General features: G+C 40.3%; 1 protein-coding gene across 1 annotated transcript in view; it reads right to left on the bottom strand.

The window, feature by feature from the left end:
- LOC107674032 (disintegrin and metalloproteinase domain-containing protein 12-like) overlaps positions 1–23,235 on the bottom strand; it is a 117,362-nt gene that overhangs the window by 4,536 nt on the left and 89,591 nt on the right. Inside the window, exons 10-18 of the mRNA XM_016467891.1 lie at positions 19,461–19,550; positions 18,620–18,815; positions 18,112–18,220; positions 14,039–14,237; positions 10,528–10,605; positions 7,431–7,539; positions 6,123–6,261; positions 4,771–4,879; positions 3,665–3,904 (exon numbers count right to left, since the gene is read on the bottom strand). Of these exons, the coding sequence (XP_016323377.1) occupies positions 3,665–3,904; positions 4,771–4,879; positions 6,123–6,261; positions 7,431–7,539; positions 10,528–10,605; positions 14,039–14,237; positions 18,112–18,220; positions 18,620–18,815; positions 19,461–19,550 (1,269 nt within the window). The remainder of the gene's footprint in view (positions 1–3,664; positions 3,905–4,770; positions 4,880–6,122; positions 6,262–7,430; positions 7,540–10,527; positions 10,606–14,038; positions 14,238–18,111; positions 18,221–18,619; positions 18,816–19,460; positions 19,551–23,235) is intronic.

Raw genomic sequence — 23,235 nt, 5'->3', positions numbered from 1 at the left:
GTGTGTGTGTGTGTGTGTGTGTGTGTGTGTGTGTGTGTGTGTGTGTGTCAGACAGCTGACCTTAGAAATGACTGATTTTCCTCCTAACAGGAGCTAAAGTGCTGATACCTGACTATTTCACTTTGCTGACCTTAAACAGTGACATGCACAACATGCACACACACACACACACACACACACACACACACACACACACACACACAGAGAGAGAGAACAGATACTTGAAACCTCATATCACAAAATATGGTTATTTAAATGAATATATTCAATAACATTACGGACAAAAGGGTTGAGAAAAAAATAAACCCTGCTAGCATACTATTGCCACTAGATGGAGCTGCGATTACACTCCTCGTCCTGAAAAACCCGGTTGGCAACAATGCAAATAAAAACAACATGTGCAGCATTTCCATTGCCAACACCCAATTCACCCAATGTTAAGTCAAGAGGTCATCATATGTTACCAATTTACTCTGAGGATGAGGTCATGGCATGCAGCTGTTACCTTTTCACAGCTGTGCAGCCTTGTTTTGTGGAAAACAATGGAGAAATTGACTAATCCAAAATGCTGAGACAACCAATTCATCCATTTTTGTGTCTTTCTGATACAACACACTTTTGCCTCATTGCCGTTTCTAACTATTGTATGGAAGTCACTTGTTCCTGTGAACCATCATCCTAGAGAAAGCAACGTCATTATGCCAGTACAAGACCTTTTAATCATGAGCGCACAGCGGTGTGTCGAGCCATGAGACCAATTTGTGAGAACGCCGTAAGAGTTGAAAGTGTTTCATGGCTCCCTGAGTAAATGTGAACTCAGTCAAGTAGAAAAGGGCACTCAAGAGCACTAAACAATCCACAGTGATTTTATATGTAAAAGGTAATTTTTTCTAATGTGAATGCTTTCAATGAGGTCAGCATAGAAACCAAACAAGCTTCAATGTATCAGTCATTTGTATTGTGTTGCACAGCCACAGCATGAGAGCTATGAAAGGCTTTTTGGTGAAACGCCACTGATGGAAAGCAAAAAATGTTTATTTATTATATATTTGTTAGAATGGGAATAAAAGGTTTATTTATATTCCATTCAATACTAGGTAATCTCTATAGACAGACTCTGTGGCATAATCTATATGCAGCTTCTATAGAAAAATACAGTAATGAACTTATAATGCAAGACATTAGGGCAAGGCAAAAATCTAAATAAGTTTTTTGATACAAAAATGTATAGCTGCAAAGTTTATACTGTATTTTTAAAAGTGGTATCTTATTACATGTTTACTGATGTAAATCCTGTGTGTGGAGCTCAGTATTTTACAAGTTATGTCATGTCCCTTTCTGGTATCCTTGCACGTACCATGTGACATTTATCAGGTCTACGAGCTTTATAATATGGTCATTACAGGCAGTTATATTGGATATAACTACACAGACAAGGTTAGTAGATGATTTTATCAACGCACGTCTCATGCTAATATGTATAGTTTTGTTTATACTGTCAAAACTGAAAATATTTTACCATTTATTTGAGTATAATGTCTTGCCTTACTGTAAGTGCTTTATTTATATAAAAAAAAAGTTAGCTTTCACAAACTGAGCCGTGAAAGAAAATTATTTTCAACAGCATATCACAGATGCTTGTATGCAACTTGGTAAACTTACACTGATAAATTGCTTGAACAGGTTCTAAACGATTATATATACATATATATATATATATATATATAAACACCAATCAGTCTGTATTTCTACCTCAAAATTTCTACTTTTCTACTATTTTTCTAACTTAAGACCTTTTTAAAGAGAATCTAGTATACCTACCTCATAGATTAACCTTTATTTGTATTTTTTATTTCAGAATATAATGTGTTATCATAAAAATACCCATCTTACACTTTTATAGCAAGATAAATGTCTCCTTGAGGTGAAACTTTCATAGTGTGCTTGATCTATCCCCCGTTAGTTCGCTGCAGTGCCGTGAAGTCGAGCTGAAATTCAAAGCAACAGATGTTCTTCTTCATGCTGTCTGATAGCATATCCTGCCAACGTCCCCGAGCAGCATTATCGTTTAAACCACATACCTTCACACACGGACGTCTCTCATCCCATCTCACAGGAAAGCTCTCATGCACCCATCCAATCTCATTCTCGCCATATCACTTTCACTCCTCCGCCCGCTCTGTCTACCCCACTCTAATACTTTTTGTCTTCGTTTTATCTTCAACTGGAAACTTCATATAAGAAATTTATGTGGTGTGTGCAGCAATGGAAAGTGTAACGTCCTTGCTAACGTCTCCTTATCTCCCTCCACTTGGTTTCTGCATCTGTCAGTCGCTTTCAACCAATGAAACAGATCCAGTCTTAGGCTGCAGTCTTAGGGGTTACTTACACAGAACGTGTTTTTGCATTGAAAAACGAGCAGTGGAATGGAAGGTCTCAAGACAGGTTTTAACTTACTTTAACTTTGAGTGCCACTGTTTTTAGAATGCAGAGTCATGAATGAGAAAAGACTAAAAAAGACGCCTGACGTGAGCACAACTGTCAAAGACATCAATCTAGCCCATTTACATACAATGCATTTTTGCATTCCACTGTGCTACTTTTCTTCTCCGTTTTTTTCTGGGTAAACGGGCCCTTATGGTATAAACCTCCTCCTGAACCACAAGCCTTTTGCATACAATAATTTTTGTGATTACAGGCTGACAATGCTAATTCATAATATGACTAATTTTGTATTTAATAATATTCATACTTGCACTGTGTTCTAATCAAGAGCTACATGATAAAGCATTGATTCTACATGATATTTTTTTCAGGTTGCTCCAATAATATTTGATATATCTTGTCGATTATAGATATTTAATTATTCATTCTTATTATCAACAATTAAATATTATCATTATATAAAAATCTCAAAATGGATATCCATCTTAAATTATCTCTCACACACACACACACACACACACACACACACACACACACACACACACACACACGTATAAAAACGTAAGCATTTGAAATATTATATTAATTATAGATTATATCCATAAATTAAATAAACATTTTTCAGCACAGCAAATTATTTTCTTTTTAGTGTATTTTTTTTACATTTATTATAAAAAAAAAGTATAGAATTTTTATATTGCCATAATATTTATCAAAACCGCACTCGTGTTCACACCTCTCCCGGAATGTCAGAGATTCTCCCGCATATTGATAGTGGGTCCCTCAAATTATTTACAATATTCTGGAAATCGAGTGAAAGAGAAAGAAGCCCCATTTCCAGGGTATTAAAGTGCATTTTTGGTGATTCGATACCAAGTTTTCAGCTGAAATGCATTTACCGTTTCCACCTGGTATAAATGAGTTTGAACACATCTCCTTTGACCACTTCTGTTTAGATTTCATCACATCACTTTTGTGGGAGCGCAGAGTGCGGCACACAAATACAGCTGATGGAATCAACCTGTGTATGTGGCTTACGAACGAACGGGAAATAAAGCAAATGTAAATGATAAGGGAGAACAGCTGTGATTTTTGGAATTTAAGTTTAGGAGCTACTTTATTCATGTACTACTATGTGATGAGGCCAAACTCTGAGAATGGGTTTTTGCAGGTTGAGATATCTGGTACATGGTGACAGTCTGAGGCTGACAGCACTTACCTGGATGTTAGTGTAGGGCAGCTGGTGAGGGAGGGTGTGAAAGCCTGCCGCTCTGCCTGGCGAGTGTGTGTGTGACACTAGAGTCCTGTGAGGCAGGACTGAGGGCAGAGGCTGCAGACCTGTGATGGGCATGGGGTGGCTGATGTGGACAGGCTGGCAGCGGGTGGGACATTCAGGCAGCCGATGCAAACTGTGGAAGTTGTGTGGAGGAAGGAGAGGCTCCGAACTGGGATGAGACATCTGTGGAAAACAGACAGCTCTTGAAAATAAAGACAAGAATTCAATACGAGCTCTACTGCTCGCTACTGCTAACCTTTAAGACCTTTCGAGGAATCAATCTAAACCTTTTTCTGCATACACTGCTTCACAATTCAATACCGTTCCAGGTTGTGGCATGGCACACAGACTAAAAATACCCAGATGAAGCAACTGATCAATGCTTTAACAACCCAACACATTTCAATGGCGACTGTCCAATCACATAGAGGCCTGACCTCCCCCTTTGAGCAAAGGCTTCCAGCTCCAACAAACAATTTCAATGATTATATTGTTATGCTACTCAAGTACATTACACTGAATTAAAACAGAAATGCTTCAAAATTAATGTTTGAGGTTTTAGATGAAGATCTGGACTTCATTAAAATTCTTTGAGGGTCGATACTGGAGAATAAATCAATTATGCACCTAAGTCTCATGCTGTGTACACAGAAAGCAAGGGATAAATTGGCTTGGATGGCCATAGTAATTGTGCGAGTGAGCTAACCTCATCTGCTCCTCGCTGGGCAGGACAGACACTGAGGTAATGAATTATGGAATTATGGAATTCTTCACAAAATGATACAATACATAAAATCTGCTATTTGGTCACAAACTGTCTGCTTCGATTCAGTTTAGCATGATTATTTAAAAAAAAATGTTTTCACAAATGCAATAAGGAAATTGTACTACTGAAAATAGGTAACTCATTTTGGATAAGAAATATTAAAAAATATAAAATATTTAATATATAATATTTGATATATAATATATAAAAAAGTTTTGGACATTATTATCACGTTGTGTGCCTCAGTCTGTGATGATGAGCAGAGTATCTTCTTATCACTTACCTTGTCACAGCGGGACTGTAAAGGTAAAGAGGCGGGCTTGTGCTGAGGCGAGACCCTGAAGACTGACTGTGTCCGTGGGGGGCTGGGTGCTTGTTTTGTTCCTACTGATCTGTAAAATTAAGAAAGTTTTCAAAATGTTTTATGTTTTAGGTATAAATATGCTGAATATGATTACTACAGTAGGGATGTTCCCTTTTTATACACCACTTTTTATTAAGCTCTATTGCAGCATCTGTGGCATCTGTTGATTACCACAAACATTTTTACTTGCTCATTATTTTTAAAAAGCAAAAAATCATGTTCATAGTAAGGCATGTACGATGTAAGTAGACAAAGTCCAGGCAGTAAATATTAAAATACACACCATTTTAAAATGATAGCCATGGTCTGACAGAATGTTTGGTGTCAATATGTTTAAAAAAATAATGATAAAAAAAAACTTTTATTTACCAAGGATGCAACAAATTGATCAAAAGTGAGAGTAAAGACATTTATGATGTTACAAAAGATTTCTATTTCAAATAAATGCTGTTCTTTTGAACTTTCTAGTCATTAAAGAATCCTGAGATTCTGAGCACAACTGTTTTCAACATTGATATTACGAAATGTTTCTTAAGCACCAAATCAGCATGTTAGAATGATTTCTGAAGGATCATGTAACACTGATGACTGGAGTAATGGCTGCTGAAAATTCAGCTTTGCCATCACAGAAATAAATTACATTTTAAAATATATTCACAAAGACAACTGTTATTTTAAATTGTAATAATATTTCAAAATATTACAATTTTTACTGTATTTTTAATCAAATAAATGTGGTGAGTATTAGAGACTTTGATTAAGAAATCTTCCCAACCCCAAACTGTTGAAAGGAGGAATTACATAAGTAACACAGAAGTTCACCCAACTATTCTCGCCTCAAAAAGGGTGATGTATACAGCTTTAAAGCTTAAATTATAAACAGGGTTTTACTGAATAATTCAAGAGTTTTAACAAAAATACAAGCTTCACATTTAGACTTTTAAACCCTCTGGAATGCCGGCCCAGTTTACTTCCATTGTAAGTATGTTACTCTGACCATGATTTTTTTTTTTAAGGAACGAGTCAAAATTATTTTCTGTGACAAACTACATTATGGCCCAAATTCCTGTCGATATGAACTTATACTGAACTTGAAACTTAAAGGTAACACTCCAAAGAGAAAGGAAAACTTGAAATCGCATCATATGACCCCTTTAATTCCCTTTAGCTTAAAAAAAACTCTCAGGACTCTTGGTGTCCCTGGATGGAAACCAGCAGGAATTCAGGATCAAACACATTTTGGAAAACACTGCTGCATTGGTTGACAGTACCTGAGCTTTTGAATGGCGCTCTTCTTATTGATGCAGAACATCTGAACCAGTGCTTTCCTCTTCAGGCACACAATCAGTCCCGCCGACAGCAAGCAAAGAAGGGTGACCAGCACACCCATGGCCACAGCGCTACTGTCAGCTGTTGTCACATAGGACAGCACGCACATTAATACACACTCTCGCACATCTGTTGTACAGCACGACACAGAATGGCACAGAGAGGGAAAAGACAAGAAGTCACAGTCAGGTTAGAGAGAAAAAGAATCGATCAACATCCCTCTGTGTCTCCACCTGCATTGCTTTTACAAGCTGTCTCAAAGTTCTTGAATGTCTGCTGAGTGACATCTAAGCGCAGTGCTTCAGGTTTCCACCAGTAAATCAATGACATGTCCTGTCAATGCTGTTATGCTTTTCCACTGGAAAATCGTTTAATGGGTTTTGTAAGTACATTGCACTTTCAAGCTGCGCTGTTCTACCTGCAGTGCAGCTGTCACAGAGGGGATGAAAGTGGTTAGAGCTGGTGCACTTCCTCAAGCAGTACAGTTCAGTACAGCAGTACAGCAGTACAGTTCAGTACATTCTGAATGCATGATGCATGTCGAAACATACTCCAGACATGTTCGCAAACAGAAATGCTTCTTGGTATGCAAAATATAATGTATGCATCATTGTATTCTGAAATTTGTTAACAAGTAATTAATAATGCAATGCATGTATCCATTCTCAACAGACGTTATCACAAGCATTTGTGTAAACTTCTTCAACGGTCATTTCCCCCCCCCTTTTTTTCCTTTAATGTTTCTGTTTTATAAATGTAAAAATAAAAAGACTTTAAAATAAAAGTAATAGTTGCCTAAAAAAACTGGCATTGTGTATAAGTGTTGCTTTTTGTTCCTCAAATCGCTTTGGATAAAAGCATCTGCAAAATGCATAAATGTAATAAATTTGTAAATGTATTATTTATTTGTAACTAAGGAAGGTCACTTTCATCATTTTGCTTAATTTCTTTGTATAGAGTTGTTTGTGAAATTTCTTAGAATGATATATAGAACGATAGAATGATAGACAGACAGATAGATAGATATTGTTTCTTTTTTTTAAAGTTGTTTCTGAAATAAATTAATAAAATTAAAAAAACATTGTGTTTGCATACTTGCTTAAAAGAGTATGTTTCTGACCTTAGACTAGAAACTGGAAAGGAGCACATAAGCACTGCAGTAAGTATGGATTAAAGCATGTTAAGTCATGCTGTGTTAGCATATTGCATACTGCTCTAGCAAGTCAAAAGTGCAATGGCCATCACTGTACCGGCTTGTCTCATTGGCCCACTGTCGACGCTGCCGCCAAACCCCGCCCTATCACAGAAAGGAGGTGCCCAGTGAGCTTCACAGTGGCAGTTCTTCTCGTTGTTGCATTCCTGTAAACATAAAGCAACTGGCATCAATGAGTGCCACATGCAGCTCAAACCACCTGATCAAATTTCTTGCTGGACATTTTCAACAACATCCTGCTGCTTAAGGAATTCTGGGGTATAATGGTATGAAATCTCCTCATGAGCATTCAGTTCATGGATGGTCTGTTCAGTGTTGCATTCAAAGGCAACATTTTTCCATTTGCACAAAAATGCATGAAATTTTTCCATCAGGGTATGTGTCAGGGGTCGCTGCATAAGTTGATTGATGTCACTTGATGTTTAAATCACAGTCTGAATATTAGATGTCTGCCTTCTAAAATGAAAGAAGCAGCTATGTCTTTCCCGCCATAAAAACACCAGGGAATTTTTCAGACTCTCAAACTTCTAACTTGCTCATCAAACTTTCATGGATGCTGTGATGGTTTCAACATGTGTAAAAAGCCTCTCAGCAGACCAACTCTTACATTTCAGGAATTAATGAGTATCATTAGAGTGTGTAAGTCTTGATTTTGTGGACTTGGTCTTGAGAGCTCTCAAGACTAGAAATCAATAGCCTTAGTGGTCTAGTATTAATCAAAATCTTAGGGGGTCTAGTGTGGGGCTTAAAGGGATAGTTCACCCAAAAATTAAAAATAAGTCATCATTTACTCATCCTTACTCACCACTTTTCTAATACCGTATGACCTTCTTTCTTTTTCAGCACAAAAGGAGATTTAAACAAAAGCATATAATGGCAGTGTACATTATGACGATCAGCATCAAGCTTTTAAAAAAGACGCAAAAGTATCACAGAGTGGTTCCATGCAACATTTGCCGTATATTCCATGTGTTCGGGGTATACGATAGGGTTTGGTGAGAAACAAACTAAAATTTAACACATTATTTAACAAATATCCTGACTTGACCATTGGTCTCTGTGCAGGACTATTACTCAATTACTATTAGCGCAGCAGTTTACTCTGACTCACCCAGGAAAAGCACACAAGTTGTGAAAAAACAAGATTAATAAAAAATGCAAAATGAAATACAATCCATGTACGTTCTTCTCTGAGGTAAATATATCTTTTGTGCTCATCACAAGTTATCACGTTCATCTGTTAACTGTCATTTTGACTGTCATGACAACCGGAGCTCCGGTCCGGAGTTACTCAACTCAGTGAAGAAAGTGCACACATACTTTTTTGGGGATTTCAAGGCATTGTTTCATGTTGAAATCAAATCTATGAATCTAGATTTTTCACAACTTGTGTGCTTTTCCTAGACGAGTCAGAGTGAACTACTGCACTAATAGAGTCTCATGAACATGCAGACATGCACAGAGACCAACGGCCAAGGTCAGGACATTTGTTAAATAATATGTAAAATTTTGCTTTGTTTCCCACCAAACCCTATCTTATACCCCCGAACACTTGGAATACACGGCATGTGTCGCATGAGACCATTCTGTGATACTTTTATGACTTTTTTAAAAGCCTGATGCTGATTGCCATACAGTGCCATTATATGGACAAGCAAGCATGGGACATTTTTAAAAAAATCTCCTTTTGTGGTCCGAAAAAGAGAGACAGGCATACACCATTAGAACAACTCAAACGTGAGTAAATGATGACAATTTTCATTTTTGAGTGAACTATCCCTTTAATGGGTCTAGTATTGGTCTTGGTATTTAGTGGTCTTCTATTGTTCTTAAAAAAAGTACTAGCAGTCAGAAGATCCAGGATCTCAGGATGCTGACAGAGCTCCCAACATCTTTATTAACAATGATAAATTCATCTTGCAGCACAGTTCCAATAAGGAAATAGACCTTGGAGAAAAAACAGATGCAATTGCACAGCCTACAGACAAAAATAAGAATTCCAATTTAGGAAGCGTATAACAAGAGAAAATAAATAAAACATTATATGCTCGCCCTCCAGAGCTGACAGTGGGTGCAAATGCAAAAGACAACGTGGGGGTATTCTTGGCCACAATGTTTAGCTATTGCATTTTACCGCTCCTCTGGCAAAAAAGCACATGTGCATATGAGCCAAAAGATTATAAATGACACTTTTAATGGTACATAAATGAAATCAATATGACTCCTATAACCTTACTGGAGCGACAGAGATTGATTGTGAAGTACTTCAACAGCTGAGATAAGCTTCAAGTCACCCAGCATGCTGGGATTTACAGTGTGTGCCACTGGGGTATGATTTAGTAAAAAATTGTTAACCCAAAATCTGAACTCGTTCTAATGTTATTCCAAATCTTTATGACTTTCTTCCTTGAAACACAAAAGGTGAAGTTTTGAAGGATATCCGAGCTGCAGTATTCTATGCAATGGAAGTGAATGTTGTCCAAGACCTGTCAAGCTCCAAAAAGGACAAAAAGCATCATAAAAACAGTCCATACGACTTGTAAGCTGTATTCCAAGACTTCTGAAGCCATAACTTTGTGTGAGGAGCAGTAATTTACAAGAATCTTGCCCTGAAAATCTTGCTTAACAGCTGTGGTCACCATTCACTTTCAATACAAAGGAAAGAGCAGCTTTACAAAAAAAAACAGCAGGATGAGTAAATGACAGATTTTAATTTTGGGTGAACTAGACCTTCAAATGTATCAAGCTTCCATGAAAGACCATGACTGACACAAGGTTATGCTGTGATCTAATTTAGTACAGAATCCGTGTCATATCTGTGCTTTTAAATGCTATTTCATTCGTAGCAGTAATCTAGTTCAAGTGAAGTTATAGAATGTGTACCTAGCTAAGTGCTATTATGGCCACATGCTGTCCCCTTGGCAGATAGCTATAATGTAATGAAATGGACGTTTCTGTAAAAGGCGAGACTTTCAGTAGAGGGCAATAATTTGTGCTGACTAACTATTACCATTCCTGACTCAAATCTGAGCCTAATGCCTGATAACTAATGTCAGAGAAATAAAAGAGATTAAAAAAACCTTTCTCCAGCAGATTTGAGAAAATTTCGACTGACAGAGCAGAAGCAACCTTACCCCTCTTCCATTACACTTCCCAGAGCACTTGTGCACTCCAAAGACACTGACATTCTGACACTGCCTGTTCAAACAGATCTGTTATAAAGAAAGAGAGACAACGAGAACTGCAGGTTAAGAAAAAACAAGACACTGAATAGGTATCAACTGCTAGGAAACATTTTTGTTACTGGCCTTAACTACTGGTTGACCGAAATGTTTTTTTTTTTTAAAGTGCCAGGGTGGCCAATATAATACCAATAGCCAGTATAATATTTTTTAACAGAAAATGAGGTACCACTTCATTTTACAGTCCAGTTCCGCATATGCATACTATGTTCTTATTATAGTAATTACATTAACTGGGTATAACTAGGTACTAACCCTAACCCATGCAGTTACATTATATTAAATTACTTTTTTAGGCAAGTACACTCTAAATACATGTAAATGCACATATTGTAAGAAAATTACATATTTACTCAAAACTAAAACTCAAAAACTTAAATATGCAGATATGGATTTTATATCTTACGGTTAAAAACTAGGGCTATCAAAAGTATAAAATAAATCACAATTATTACTTTACTATATCTAAACAACTGATACATTTCTTTATAATAAAACAATTTCAAAATAATTTGCAAAAGAATTAAATTCAATTGAATTCAATTCAAGTTTATTTGTATAGCGCTTTTCACTTATAGTAATTACATTAACTGGGTATAACTAGGTACTAACCCTAACCCATGCAGTTACATTATATTAAATTACTTTTTTAGGCAAGTACACTCTAAATACATGTAAATGCACATATTGTAAGAAAATTACATATTTACTCAAAACTAAAACTCAAAAACTTAAATATGCAGATATGGATTTTATATCTTACGGTTAAAAACTAGGGCTATCAAAAGTATAAAATAAATCACAATTATTACTTTACTATATCTAAACAACTGATACATTTCTTTATAATAAAACAACTTCAAAATAATTTGCAAAAGAATTAAATTCAATTGAATTGAATTCAAGTTTATTTGTATAGCGCTTTTCACGATACAAATCGTTGCAAAGCAGCTTTTCATAAAATGAAGTTTCTACAGTATATTTAGTAGTAGCTTGTCAGTGGTGACTGTCAAATTGATGTACATATGGCAGAAATGAGCGGTAAAATTCAGTTAATGACGTAATCAAACAGACGATGAACACTATTAACAGCAATGATTATATGTTGCAATCAAACTTGTAGCAAAAGTTAGTAGTTTAATAAAAAATAATCATGAAAGCCTATTTAATTAAAGGAGTCATTTTAAATTATCACACACAGCAGTAGTTTACTGAAGGGATAATCCACAAACGTAATCCAAAGGCAGGCAAAGGACACACATAGGCAATCTACAACAACGAAAGAGTAAGGGGCTGAGGCAAACAGAAACCAGGCAGAATAAGACCAGGAACCAAAATATGGGAGAACCAGGATACAAGGCTTATAATTGCAGTAATGACACATACAAGACTTTGCAAAGAGTAACTGAAAACACCAGGCTTATATAGGCAGGGGTAATGAGCAACAGGTGAAAATCAGGCATGATGAGTCTGGGCAATGGGTTATGGGAAATGAAGTCCAAGACTGAGTGACAGAGGAATGGGTTGGATTGTCCTCTGGTGGTTATCAAAAGGCACTCCAGCTGGTGATCATGACATAGCCCCCCACCTTCTAAGGAGCGGCTTCCAGACGCTCCTAAACAAGAAAAGACTCAAGTCCAGGAGGGAGGTGGGGCAGAGGCAAAACGGGGGACGGATGGAGGGCCAAGTCCATGGACAGAAAAAGGAACTGGAGCCGGTGGAGCAGGAGACCTGGGTCGAGCAGGAAGCCAGGGCAGAGAAGGAAGCCAGGGGGAGCTGGCAGAGCAGGAATCCAGGGCAGAGCAGGAATCCAGGGCGGATCCGAAGTCCACCAGGGCGTAGCTGGCAGAGCAGGAGACCACCAGGGCAGAGCTGACAGAGCAGGAGACCACCAGGGCAGAGCTGGAGACCTCCAGGGCAGAGCAAGCAGAGCTGAAGACCACCAGGGTGGAGCAGACGGGACCGAAGGGCCCCACGGTGGAGCAGACGACCACTAGGGTGGAGCTGAAGACCACTTCAGCGGAGCTGATGGTGCGAGTGAACACCAAGAAGGCTCAGGCTGAGCCGATGACCACCAAATTGGAGCTGATGAGGCAGGTGACAACCAAGGCGGATCAGGCAGGTCTGGAATAGAAAGCACAGAGGTTAACAATGGCCTCTGCGGCTGTAATAGGACAGGCAAAGAGCTCAGAGACAGCCTTCTTGGCCGTGACAGGACAGGCAGGGAGCTCAAGGGTGACATGTGGTTGAGAAAGGACAGGCAGGGATCTCACAGGCTGGTGTCAACACAGGACTGAGCTCTGAGACTTGCATTGACTCACGGACTGGAGCAGGCTCTGGAGCAGACTAATTGACTGGAGCGAGCTCTGGAGCGGACTCGTGGACTGGAGAGGGCTCTGCAGCGGACTCGTGGACTGGAGAGGGCTCTGCAGCGGACTCGTGGACTGGAGCTGGGTCTGGAGCAGACTCATGGACTGGAGCTGGCTCTGGAGCGGATTCATGGACTGGAGCTGGATCTGGAGCAGATTCATGGACTGGAGCGGGCGCTGGAGCAGACTCATGGACTGGAGCGAGCTCTGGAGCAGACTCATGGACTGGAGCGAGCTCTGGAGCAGACTCATGGACTGGAACGAGCTCTGGAGCAGACACATGGACTGGAGCAGGTTCTGGAGTGGACTTATGAACTGGAGAGGAGTGTGCAGCCCAAACACACAAAATGGCGACCGCCATTACTGGAAGGGCAGCTGAAGGTGGGAGAACCTGTGCAGAGGCCACGGAGCTTGCAAGCGCTGAGGTCACCGGGATGCCTGCCGCTCACACCGACATCAGAGGGGGGTCCGCCACAGTGTACATAAGTCTCGGTTGCCTGGGCACTGCCTTACTAGCTTCAAGTGCATCGTTCGTGAAGGCCGGGAAAACTGGCATGGCGTCCATGATGGCTGAAGACACTGGCGGGGTAGCCATCTTGCGGAGAGGCTCTGGGCTGGCGGCAATCTCGCGGAGAGGCTCTGGGCTGGTGGTCATGACGGGACGAGACTCTGGAATGGCAGCCATGTATATAGGGAGAGGTAATGAGCAACAGGTGAAAACAATCAGTCATGATGAGTCTGGGCAATGGGTTATGGGAAATTAAGTCCAAGACTGAGTAACAGTATGGGATGGAGTGCCCTCCAGTGATTATCAAAGGCACTCCAGCTGGTGATTATGACAAATATATAATATAATATGTGGATATTGAAACTGATACACTGGGGAGGTTAATCAGCAAAACAACCACCAAATGGCCAATGGAATGCAATAAAAATTGCCAAATATCATCTCAGCCTAGCTGATAAACCACTAGCATAATTTCTTGATGACATAATCTCAAGCAGATACATAATGTCATGATTTATTCTCATACCATTCCCTCAGCACACTTTGTGCCAGCCAATACCAGTCCTGGATCAGGCATATCATCACCAAGGTACACATGTGTTCCGCGGCACAGAATACGCCCACCCTCCTGCAGAGGTATGTTTGTCTCTATGGACACCGCATTGGTTCCGATCACTGGCCTTTTGGCACCTCCTTGGCACTGAATTTTCCCACACCTAGCGTCCCTGTTTAAATCACACAGACAAAATACAAGGAGTGAGCATGCAACAAAAGTGCTAAATGTTTTTACACTGAATAAATGGGATAAGGTGATAAAACAACTGAAAAACAGAGAGGAGATTGTGCTGTCTTGAGGTAATCTTGCCTTTCACACCCTCTCACTCATGTGAGGAGCAGAGAGTGTAATTAATAGTGACAAGAGATTACATGCAAAACCATGGGGCTGCCTCTGTCACTGAATAATAATGTCATGGCTACAAAGAAATTAATAAAATTACCTTCTTTACAACATGTCTGATGGGCCATCCCATAATAATTAGACAGCAAGTGACATGAATGAATCAGGACAACCTTGACCGATATTACTCTGTCTCACTTATTCTTTATTTTAATATTTTATTGTTTTGAGAATGTATGTCATGAAAATGGGTATTTCTGTGTTAGTCACTGGTTCTAAATTTTAATTAAGCATGCTGTATTGGCACTATAAAAGCTAAGAATTTGTATTGCCAAAATACCACAAAATTAAGTAGAATAAAAGTTAAAATGGGGCAAAGAAGTAGTTTACCAAACAAAACGTACTCGGTTACTAATGTAACCTCGGTTCCATGAGATACGGGAATGAGTACTGCATCGCTAAGACGCTAATGGGGAAAACTCCTATTCTCCAATGACTGAAGCCTTTTTTTAATAATGCAGTGTAACTGCACGGCCATTGGTTGCCAAATCAACAACCAGTGATACAAAAATAGAACCAATGGCTCAGCAGCGGAGCTGCACAAGCCTATGGCAATTAAGCCTGCCAGAGCCCGCCAGAATGGGCGGGGCCATCTGGCTATATCTGGCCTGTTGCCATAGGATCCTCAGGTTACTTCGAATGAAGCGACAACTGAGTTGTGCAGCTGCATAGCACGGCTAGTTACGCAGTACTCATTCCCGTATCTCAGGGAACCGAGGATACGTTAGTAACCGAGTGCATTTCCTGTCGATACTTCACTCGTACTGCGTCGCTAAGACGCTATGGGGAACCAGTACAATCCCGCCGTGTTATGCTAGAGGAACGACTCATACTTGAACTTGCCTTAAGCACCACAAGGGGCCCAGAGAGACCAAGTATTTAGCAGGGAATGCCCCACAGGAAGCAATAGGGCTAAACTCGCAGAGGTCAGCTCGGCCATGAGTAATTGTTCCAAGAAGACCCTTACAGCCTCGGCACTCTGTGAGGGTCAAGAGCGTAAGAAGGGAGGCAAAGCCTAAGCACTGGTAATTGCCCTAAGGCAAGAATGAGCCCATTACGCAGAAAGGACCCTGGCCTGTAAGGCTGGTATGTCCAGATTATTGAACCTGTCAAATGTGGATGGCAAGGCCCAGCCGGCCGCCGCACAGATTTCTGCAATGGACACACCACTAGACCACGCCCAAGATGAGGCCATACCTCTAGTCGAATGGGCTCTTACTCCTATGGGGCAGTGCAGGCCCAAAGAGGAGTACGCTAGCTCAATAGCATCAACTCTCCACCTGGAGAGTCTCTGCTTAGTGACCGGAAGCCATTTGGTGCGGCCACAGAAGCATATAAAGTGTTGTTCCGACTGCCTGATCGGGGCGGAACGCTCGATATAAAAACGCAATGCCCTGACGGGGCAGAGTAAGTTCAACTCCTGGTCGTCCTCCGAGAGTTATATTATATTATTATGAAAGCGTTATAACCTGTGCTCTTTACCAAAACTTTATATGAGTGATTTATTTAAAGATAGTGATACATATCAAATATATTTAGCCTATTTCCTGTAAATAAGGTTGCTATGACATCTACATTGTAGAGACCAGCAGAATTTCAAACAAACAAAAAGTCCTCAAAATGATTGAAAATTATTAAACTGTCAGTAATAAAAAAGCAAAGGACAAATACAATAGAATTAAAAGATACAAATGAAACAAACTCTGCTTTAATGTTTTTTTATGCAAGTCTCAAGCAGTTTACAGCCTACTACAGAAATGAATAATCAAATGTAAAATAAAACAGCATAGTCTTCACTGTAAGAATTAAACATTTTTGTTTCTTATTAAAGCTACAAAAGTCCTTCACTCAAGAGCAGTGTGTGATTTTGAATTTGTCTTTTGTTTTTTGATTAATATTAAGCACACAGTCGCAGCAGGAAAATAGCCCACTGTCACTTTAAGAGCCGCACGGATCCAGTTTACCGTTATACGTGTATTTTCATTCTCAACTCTTTACGTTCATTTATTACGTGACCGACGAAGGTATGCATGAATAATCACTAAGCGCTGCATTTTGACACATTTTTTGCGTGTATTTGACCGTTTAGGCGCGCACCTTAGCTAAAAGATGACTTTACATGTTCGTGTTCTGTTCCGTTTCTGAGCGCATATCTTTCTGAGGAGCAGTGCAAGTTCTCTTTCACGCTTTTAAAAACATGAATAAATATACTTCTATAAATCAAGCACGTCCCATTTTGCAAAAGTCACGTTCCATGATTTTACTGATTTGCACATAAAATTGGGCTTTTATGGAGGAACGAAAGCGCAGCGCTGGAAAAGGGGGCGGAATGAGGCGCAATAATCGTTTTCTCGATTACTATATTTTCATAATCATTGGAGGCCAAAATTGAAATCGAAACTGTTTTTCAATTAATTGCACAGCCCTAGGACGTGGTGTCCCCTTAGGTCTGGCAAGAAGGTGCGAAGGCCCAAACACACTGCCAGCATCTCCAGGCAGTTGATGTGCAGCCGTCCTTCCTCTTTCGACCAGAGGCCAAAAGCCGGTTTGCCATCGCACAGCGCTCCAAACCTGTGTTGGAAGCGTCTGTCGAGACTACCGTCCTTCAGCAGACCATTCCCAGGGGCACACCCCGTTCTATCCACTGAGAATCTTTTCAAGGGGCCCGAGCTGCCGCGCAGGCCTGGTCCACCTTGATACGAAAATGCCAGACATGGGACGGAACTAGCGGTTTCAGCCAGTACTGAAGGGGCCGCATGCGAAGCAGGCCTAGCTGTAGCACTGGAGATGCAGAGGCCATGAGACCCAGCATCTTCTGAAACGTCTTGAGGGGGTCAGAGGCTCCTATTTTGAAAGATGCCATGAGCTGCTGAATAGCCAGTGTGAAAAACTGTCCGAAAACTGCTCCCAGGAACGATATCCGACAGGAAACGCACTCCGTTACTAACGTAACCTCGGTTCCCTGAGATACGGGAACGAGTACTGCGTAACTCGCCGTGCTATGCAGCTGCACGATTCAGTCGTCGCTTCAGTCGAAGTAACCTGAGGATCCTATGGCAACAGGCCCGCTTATATAGCCAGATGGCCCAGCCCATTCTGGCAGGCTCTGGCAGGCTTCATCGCCATAGGCTTGTGCAGCTACGCTGCTGAGCCATTGGTTAGATTTTTATATCACTGCACGAACCAATGGCCGTGCAGTTACACTGCGTTATTAAAAAAAGGATTCAGTCATCGGAGAAAAGTAGTTTTCCTCATAGCGTCTTAGCGACGCAGTACGAGTGAAGTATCGACAGGGAACAGAACAATATTATATCAAAAATAGAGGAAAACAAGCAAAACAGAAGGCAAAGCAAAGGGAAACAAAAGAAATGAGCAAAGCAAAATAAAACAAAATTAAACGAAGCAGAACAAAACAGAACAAGAAAACTAAACAAAAAGTGTCAAATCAAGCAAACAAAACAACAAGAACAAAACAAAAAGCAAAGCATATGAAGCAAACAAAATAAAATTAATTAAAGCAAAATAGAAAAGTAATAATATAATAAAATGTAAAATTGAAGCAAATTTGACAAATGAATGTAATTGTACTTTAAGTAAAAGGTTCAAGTGCAAAGAGCTGTAGTATCATGCCCTGCCTGTACCTTGCTTGACATTTAGCAAAGGAACCTTTGGAGTCTTTTCCACAATTTCCATAGGGATCACCTGCAGAGTTTACTCTTTCAAAACAGATTCCCGGGGCAGGTTTCGCTCCTAGAAAACGAAAAGGAATGAAAATAAAACAGCATATGCCCACTGTCAGAGATGGAAATATGACACTGTACAATCCTTCCATCTTGTTTTAGCTTGTATATAAATCAAAAACAGATGAAAGGATATCATATGTCAGACTGTGGCCTGAATCCTTTTTGAAGGGAGTATGAACAGACATATGGAATAAATAACAGCAATCAGTGTGAGCTTTCATATTGCTTGAGCTCGCCATATGAATGCATGCAGGATTGAATGGGAAAATCTGGCTCGACAATGGTTACATATAGAATTACAGTGTCAAAAATGTACGATTAATAAAATGTATATCTGCAGAACCCTACGATCAATTTTTGGTCAACCAAATAAGCCCAGAAACCCTGCAGCTATCCACATACCAACCTGGTCCCCACAGAGTGATGCATTGCTGCTCATGAGTCTGACAGATGCCGTTGTAACAGTAACCATCCATATTGTGGCACACGAGTCCATCTTGCAGGTACACATTGGCAGGGCAGTGGGGGTTTGATCCAGTGCAAAACTCAGGTAAGTCACAGGAGTTACTGGACTCTCTACAAGGAGTCCCAGCTGGTTTTAACTGCACAGACACACAAGAACAAAAGGCTTCAGACAAAAATAGAGCAAACTTAAAGTGCACAGTCAACTAAAGGGGATTTCTTTCAAAATGAAGCAAAGAGAAATACATACTCAACTCCGATGCAGGCACTATGGGATAAATTCAAAGTGATGCAGAGACAAGCTTTGCATGAATTACAAAGGCTATTGGGTACAATAGTCAGTTGTTCAGTTGTTTCTACCAAGTAATATTCATGGAAAAGTTATCCAAAAACTATTCCTTTACGTTGCACTAAGAAACGAAATATAGTCCAAAAAGTGCCAAGATTAAATTCTTTTAGTTGCAATTTCCATTTAATGAAGCATTATGTTGAAAGCCTGTTGTAGTTTGTTGTAAAGTCTGTGTGAACATGTATCCCTGTTCTGCGGTCTGTTCCGAAGGGCCCTGGTCTGGCTTCTTTCCTCAGTAAGTAAGTGAGCTGAGCGCTCTGATTTATGTGTCTGGAGACCTGAGAGGAAAATTAGTGCCTATGTTTGAAGCGCAAATGTCGGTTCATGTTGCACTTATTAATGGGGCAAGGAGAATGTGATTTCCATGCCATTATTTTACACACAGAGAAAGAATGAATGAGGAGGAAAGAGGGATGGGACAGATTTACAAAAGTACCTGGCAGTCTTCACAGCACTGTCCATGGGCACACACAGCATCTCCCTTCAGAGTGCAGGTTGTAGCGTTACAGCAGGGGTTTAGACACTCCTAAAAAACACATGGAACATGTGGAAAAGTTAAGTCAATCACAGCACACTTCATTTAACTATTGAAGTCTTGAAGTTAAAGTATCAAAAAGATTGTTCAATTTTAAGAGTCAGAGAGAAGCTAAAAATGTAAGTCATTCAAAGACCCGATAGACCAAAAGCAAAAAAGGGAACCAAAACAAGCTAAGTAAACAAAAAACAAGCAAAGCAAAAACAACAAAAAGCAACGTAAACAAATCCAAGTAAAGAAAAAACAACAACAGCAAAACAAGCCAAGTAAACAAAGAACAAAAAAGCAGAACAAGCAAAATAATCAAGCAAACAAACCAAAAAAAAAAAAAAAAAATCTAAATAAGCAAAACAAGAAAAATAAACAAAGAACAAAGCAACAAAACAAAAAGCAAAACAATGAAAAAAAGGAAACAACCTACAGTGGGTATAGAAAAGAATCACACCCCTTTAAAATAATCACATTTTGTTGCTTTGCAGCCTGAAATGAAGATGGACACAGTTTTTGTTTTATCTAGCTGTATTTACTCAATGCAACTTATAACATCCAAGTGAAGGATATAATACATGTCAGAAAAAAACAAACAAACAAACAAAAAAAAGTAATCATTTGATTTAATTACAGCCTTTAATCTGTTGGGATATGTCTCAGTCTCTACTAACTTTGTACATCTAGACTTTGCAATATTTGACCACTCTTCTTTGCAGAACTGCTCAAGTTCAGTTAAATTTGCTTATTTTGTAACCGTTTGTGGACTGCAGTCTTCAAGTTATTCCACATATTTTCATTGGGGTTATTTTCCTCAAGAAATTGATGGTATTTTGCCATTTTTCCTTCTATCCTGACAAGTGCTCCAGTCGTTGCGGCAGAGAAACGCTCCATAACAGGATATCTCCACCTCCATGCTTTACTGTAGCAATGGTGTTATGTGAATGGTGAGCTGCATTGGGTTTCCGCCAGACATATCGTTTGGTGTTGAGGCCAAATAATTCAAATTTTAGTCTCAAATGCCTCAGAATCTTCAAGGTGCGTTTTGGCAAAGCTCAGTCTGACAGCATGTGGCCTTTCTTGAGGAGTGGCTTTTTTCTTGTAACACTCCCATACAAGCCAGATTTGTGGAGAATTTGAAATATTGTTGTCACTTGCACACAATGAACACTCTTTGTCATAAATTCCTGCAAATGCTTCAGAGTTGCTGTAGGCCTCTTGGTAGCCTCTCTGACCAGTTTCCTTCTAGCTCTTTCATCCAGTTTGGAGCGACATCATAGTTGATTGTTTGCTTCACTTGCACTACCAAGGACTGAAATTCTCCAGGAAAGCTCTTTTCATGCTGAGCTATTCAAAATGAGCACAGCTGATCACAGCTGAATGTCAAATGGCTTTGTGTGCCATTGAGAAGGTGATTAGCTACACCTGATTGAGTTTATAAGTCATTTTTAGGAGCGGGTGATTCTTTTTCCAGCTCAGTGATTCAGTTTTTTTTCCCTGACATGTTGAAGAATCAATCCAAGATGGCACCGCAGATGGCTGCCTCAGTGATTGGCTCTCCAGTTTTTGTTAGTTTTTCCTTTTTTTTGTTTCTCAAACACAATCAGTTTTACCAGGGACTGAACTGCTGAACATTCGGCAGTACACACCACACAATCTTCTACCAGATTTCATTTATTCGGACGTGTTGCTGAACGTTGTATTTGGCGGAGCAGTGGCGCTGATCAAACGCTTCAGGATGCGCAGACGGGGGAAGCAAGCCAGCACGCTCATGAAGCTCAGACAGCGCTGATTTCGAACGGTGCTGCCTAGCATTCATCTGGCGAATCTCCGCTCTCTACCCAACAAAACGGACAAACTTCTTCTGCTCTCCCATACAAATAAGGATTTTTCACATTCTGCTGCTCTGTGTTTCACGGAAACCGGACAGCGTGTTAAATCTGCCGAGCTTCCAGCTGTTCAGAGCGGACCGCGATGCAGAATCAACGGGGAAATCGAGTGGCGGCGGGACATGTTTCAACATCAATGAAAGGTGGTGTACAGATGTAACAGTGTTAAAGAAGATGTGCTGTTCCGATCTGGAAGCACTTTTCATTAACTGTAAGCCATTCTATTCGCCGCGGGAGTTTCACTCGTTCATTCTCGTGAGTGTTTACATTCCACCGCAAGCGCACGTGAGCTCAGCTTTACAGAAACTCGCTGATCAGATCACAGACACAGAACAACAACTCTCACAGATTTTCAACAGATCACTGGAGCTGTGCAAAGTCCCTGCCTGCTTCAAACGCTCTACCATCATCCCCGTCCCAAAGAAACCCAAGATAACAGGACTTAATGACTACAGAACTGTGGCTCTAACATCTGTGGTCATGAAGACATTTGAGAGGTTGGTGTTGGCTTATCTGAAGGACATTACTGGACCCTTACTTGACCCCCTGCAGTTTGCTTACCAAGCAAACAGGTCCATGGATGATGCAGTCAACATGGGACTGCACTTCATCCTGCAACATCTGGACAAAACAGGGACTTATGTGAGGATCCTGTTTGTGGACTTTAGCTCCGCTTTCAACACCATCATCCCAACACTCCTCCAGACCAAATTAACCCAGCTCTCTGTCCCTAGCTCTATCTGTCAATGGATCACAAGCTTTCTGACAGATAGGCAACAGCTAGTGAGAATTGGTAAATTCACATCCAACAGCCACACCACCAGCACTGGCGCCCCTCAGGGTTGCATCCTCTCCCCACTGCTCATCTCCCTCTACACCAACGAGTGCACCTCTAAAAGACCCCTCTGTGAAGCTCCTCAAGTTTGCAGATTACACTACAGTCATCGGTCTCATCCAGGACGGAGAGGAGTCTGCTTACAGACAGGAGGTTAAAGAGCTGGTGTAAAAACTGTAAAGAGATGGACCAACGAAACAGAGCGGGCATTACAAGCCTGCTTCGACTGCACTGATTGGAGTGTTTTTGAAGCTGCCACCAATGATCTGGACAAGCTCACGGAATCTGTAACATCATATATCATTTTCTGTGAAGGCTCTCAGGACCTGAAGTGGGTCATTCACATCGACTCCATTGTTAAAAAGGCCCAACAAAGGTTGTACTTCCTTTGCCAACTGAGGAAATTCAACCTGCAACAGGAGCTGCTGAAAGAGTTCTACTCTGCCATCATTGAGTCCGTCCTGTGCACTTCAATAACTGTCTGGTTTGACTCAGCTACAAAATCAGATATCAGAAGACTACAGAGGATGGTTCGGACTTCTGTAAGGATTATTGGTGCTCCCCTGCCTACCCTGCCCAAGAACTATATACATCCAGAGTAAGGAAAATCACTCTGGATCCCTCACATTCAAGCCATCTCCTTTTTGAACTTTTGCCATCTGGTCGGTGCTACCGAGCTCCGAACTCCAGGACAACCAGGCAAAAGAAAAGTTTCTTCCCTCAGGCAATCTACCTCATGAACATTTAAATGCTCTCCCCATTGTGCAATAATATTTATATTTATTTGATACCACCCTACATCTTAATCCATCCCTACATCTTATTCTATTCTATTGCATCTATAGCACACATTTACATGCAATTTTTGTCTATTTTTGTTTATTTATACATACAGTGGGTACGGAAAGTATTCAGACCCCCTTAAATTTTTCACTCTTTGTTATATTGCAGCCATTTGCTAAAA

This window comes from Sinocyclocheilus anshuiensis, unplaced genomic scaffold (assembly GCF_001515605.1).
Source record: "Sinocyclocheilus anshuiensis isolate Anshui unplaced genomic scaffold, SAMN03320099.WGS_v1.1 scaffold544, whole genome shotgun sequence".
Classification (NCBI taxonomy): domain Eukaryota; kingdom Metazoa; phylum Chordata; class Actinopteri; order Cypriniformes; family Cyprinidae; genus Sinocyclocheilus; species Sinocyclocheilus anshuiensis.
This window is presented reverse-complemented; position numbering and strand designations above follow the sequence as displayed.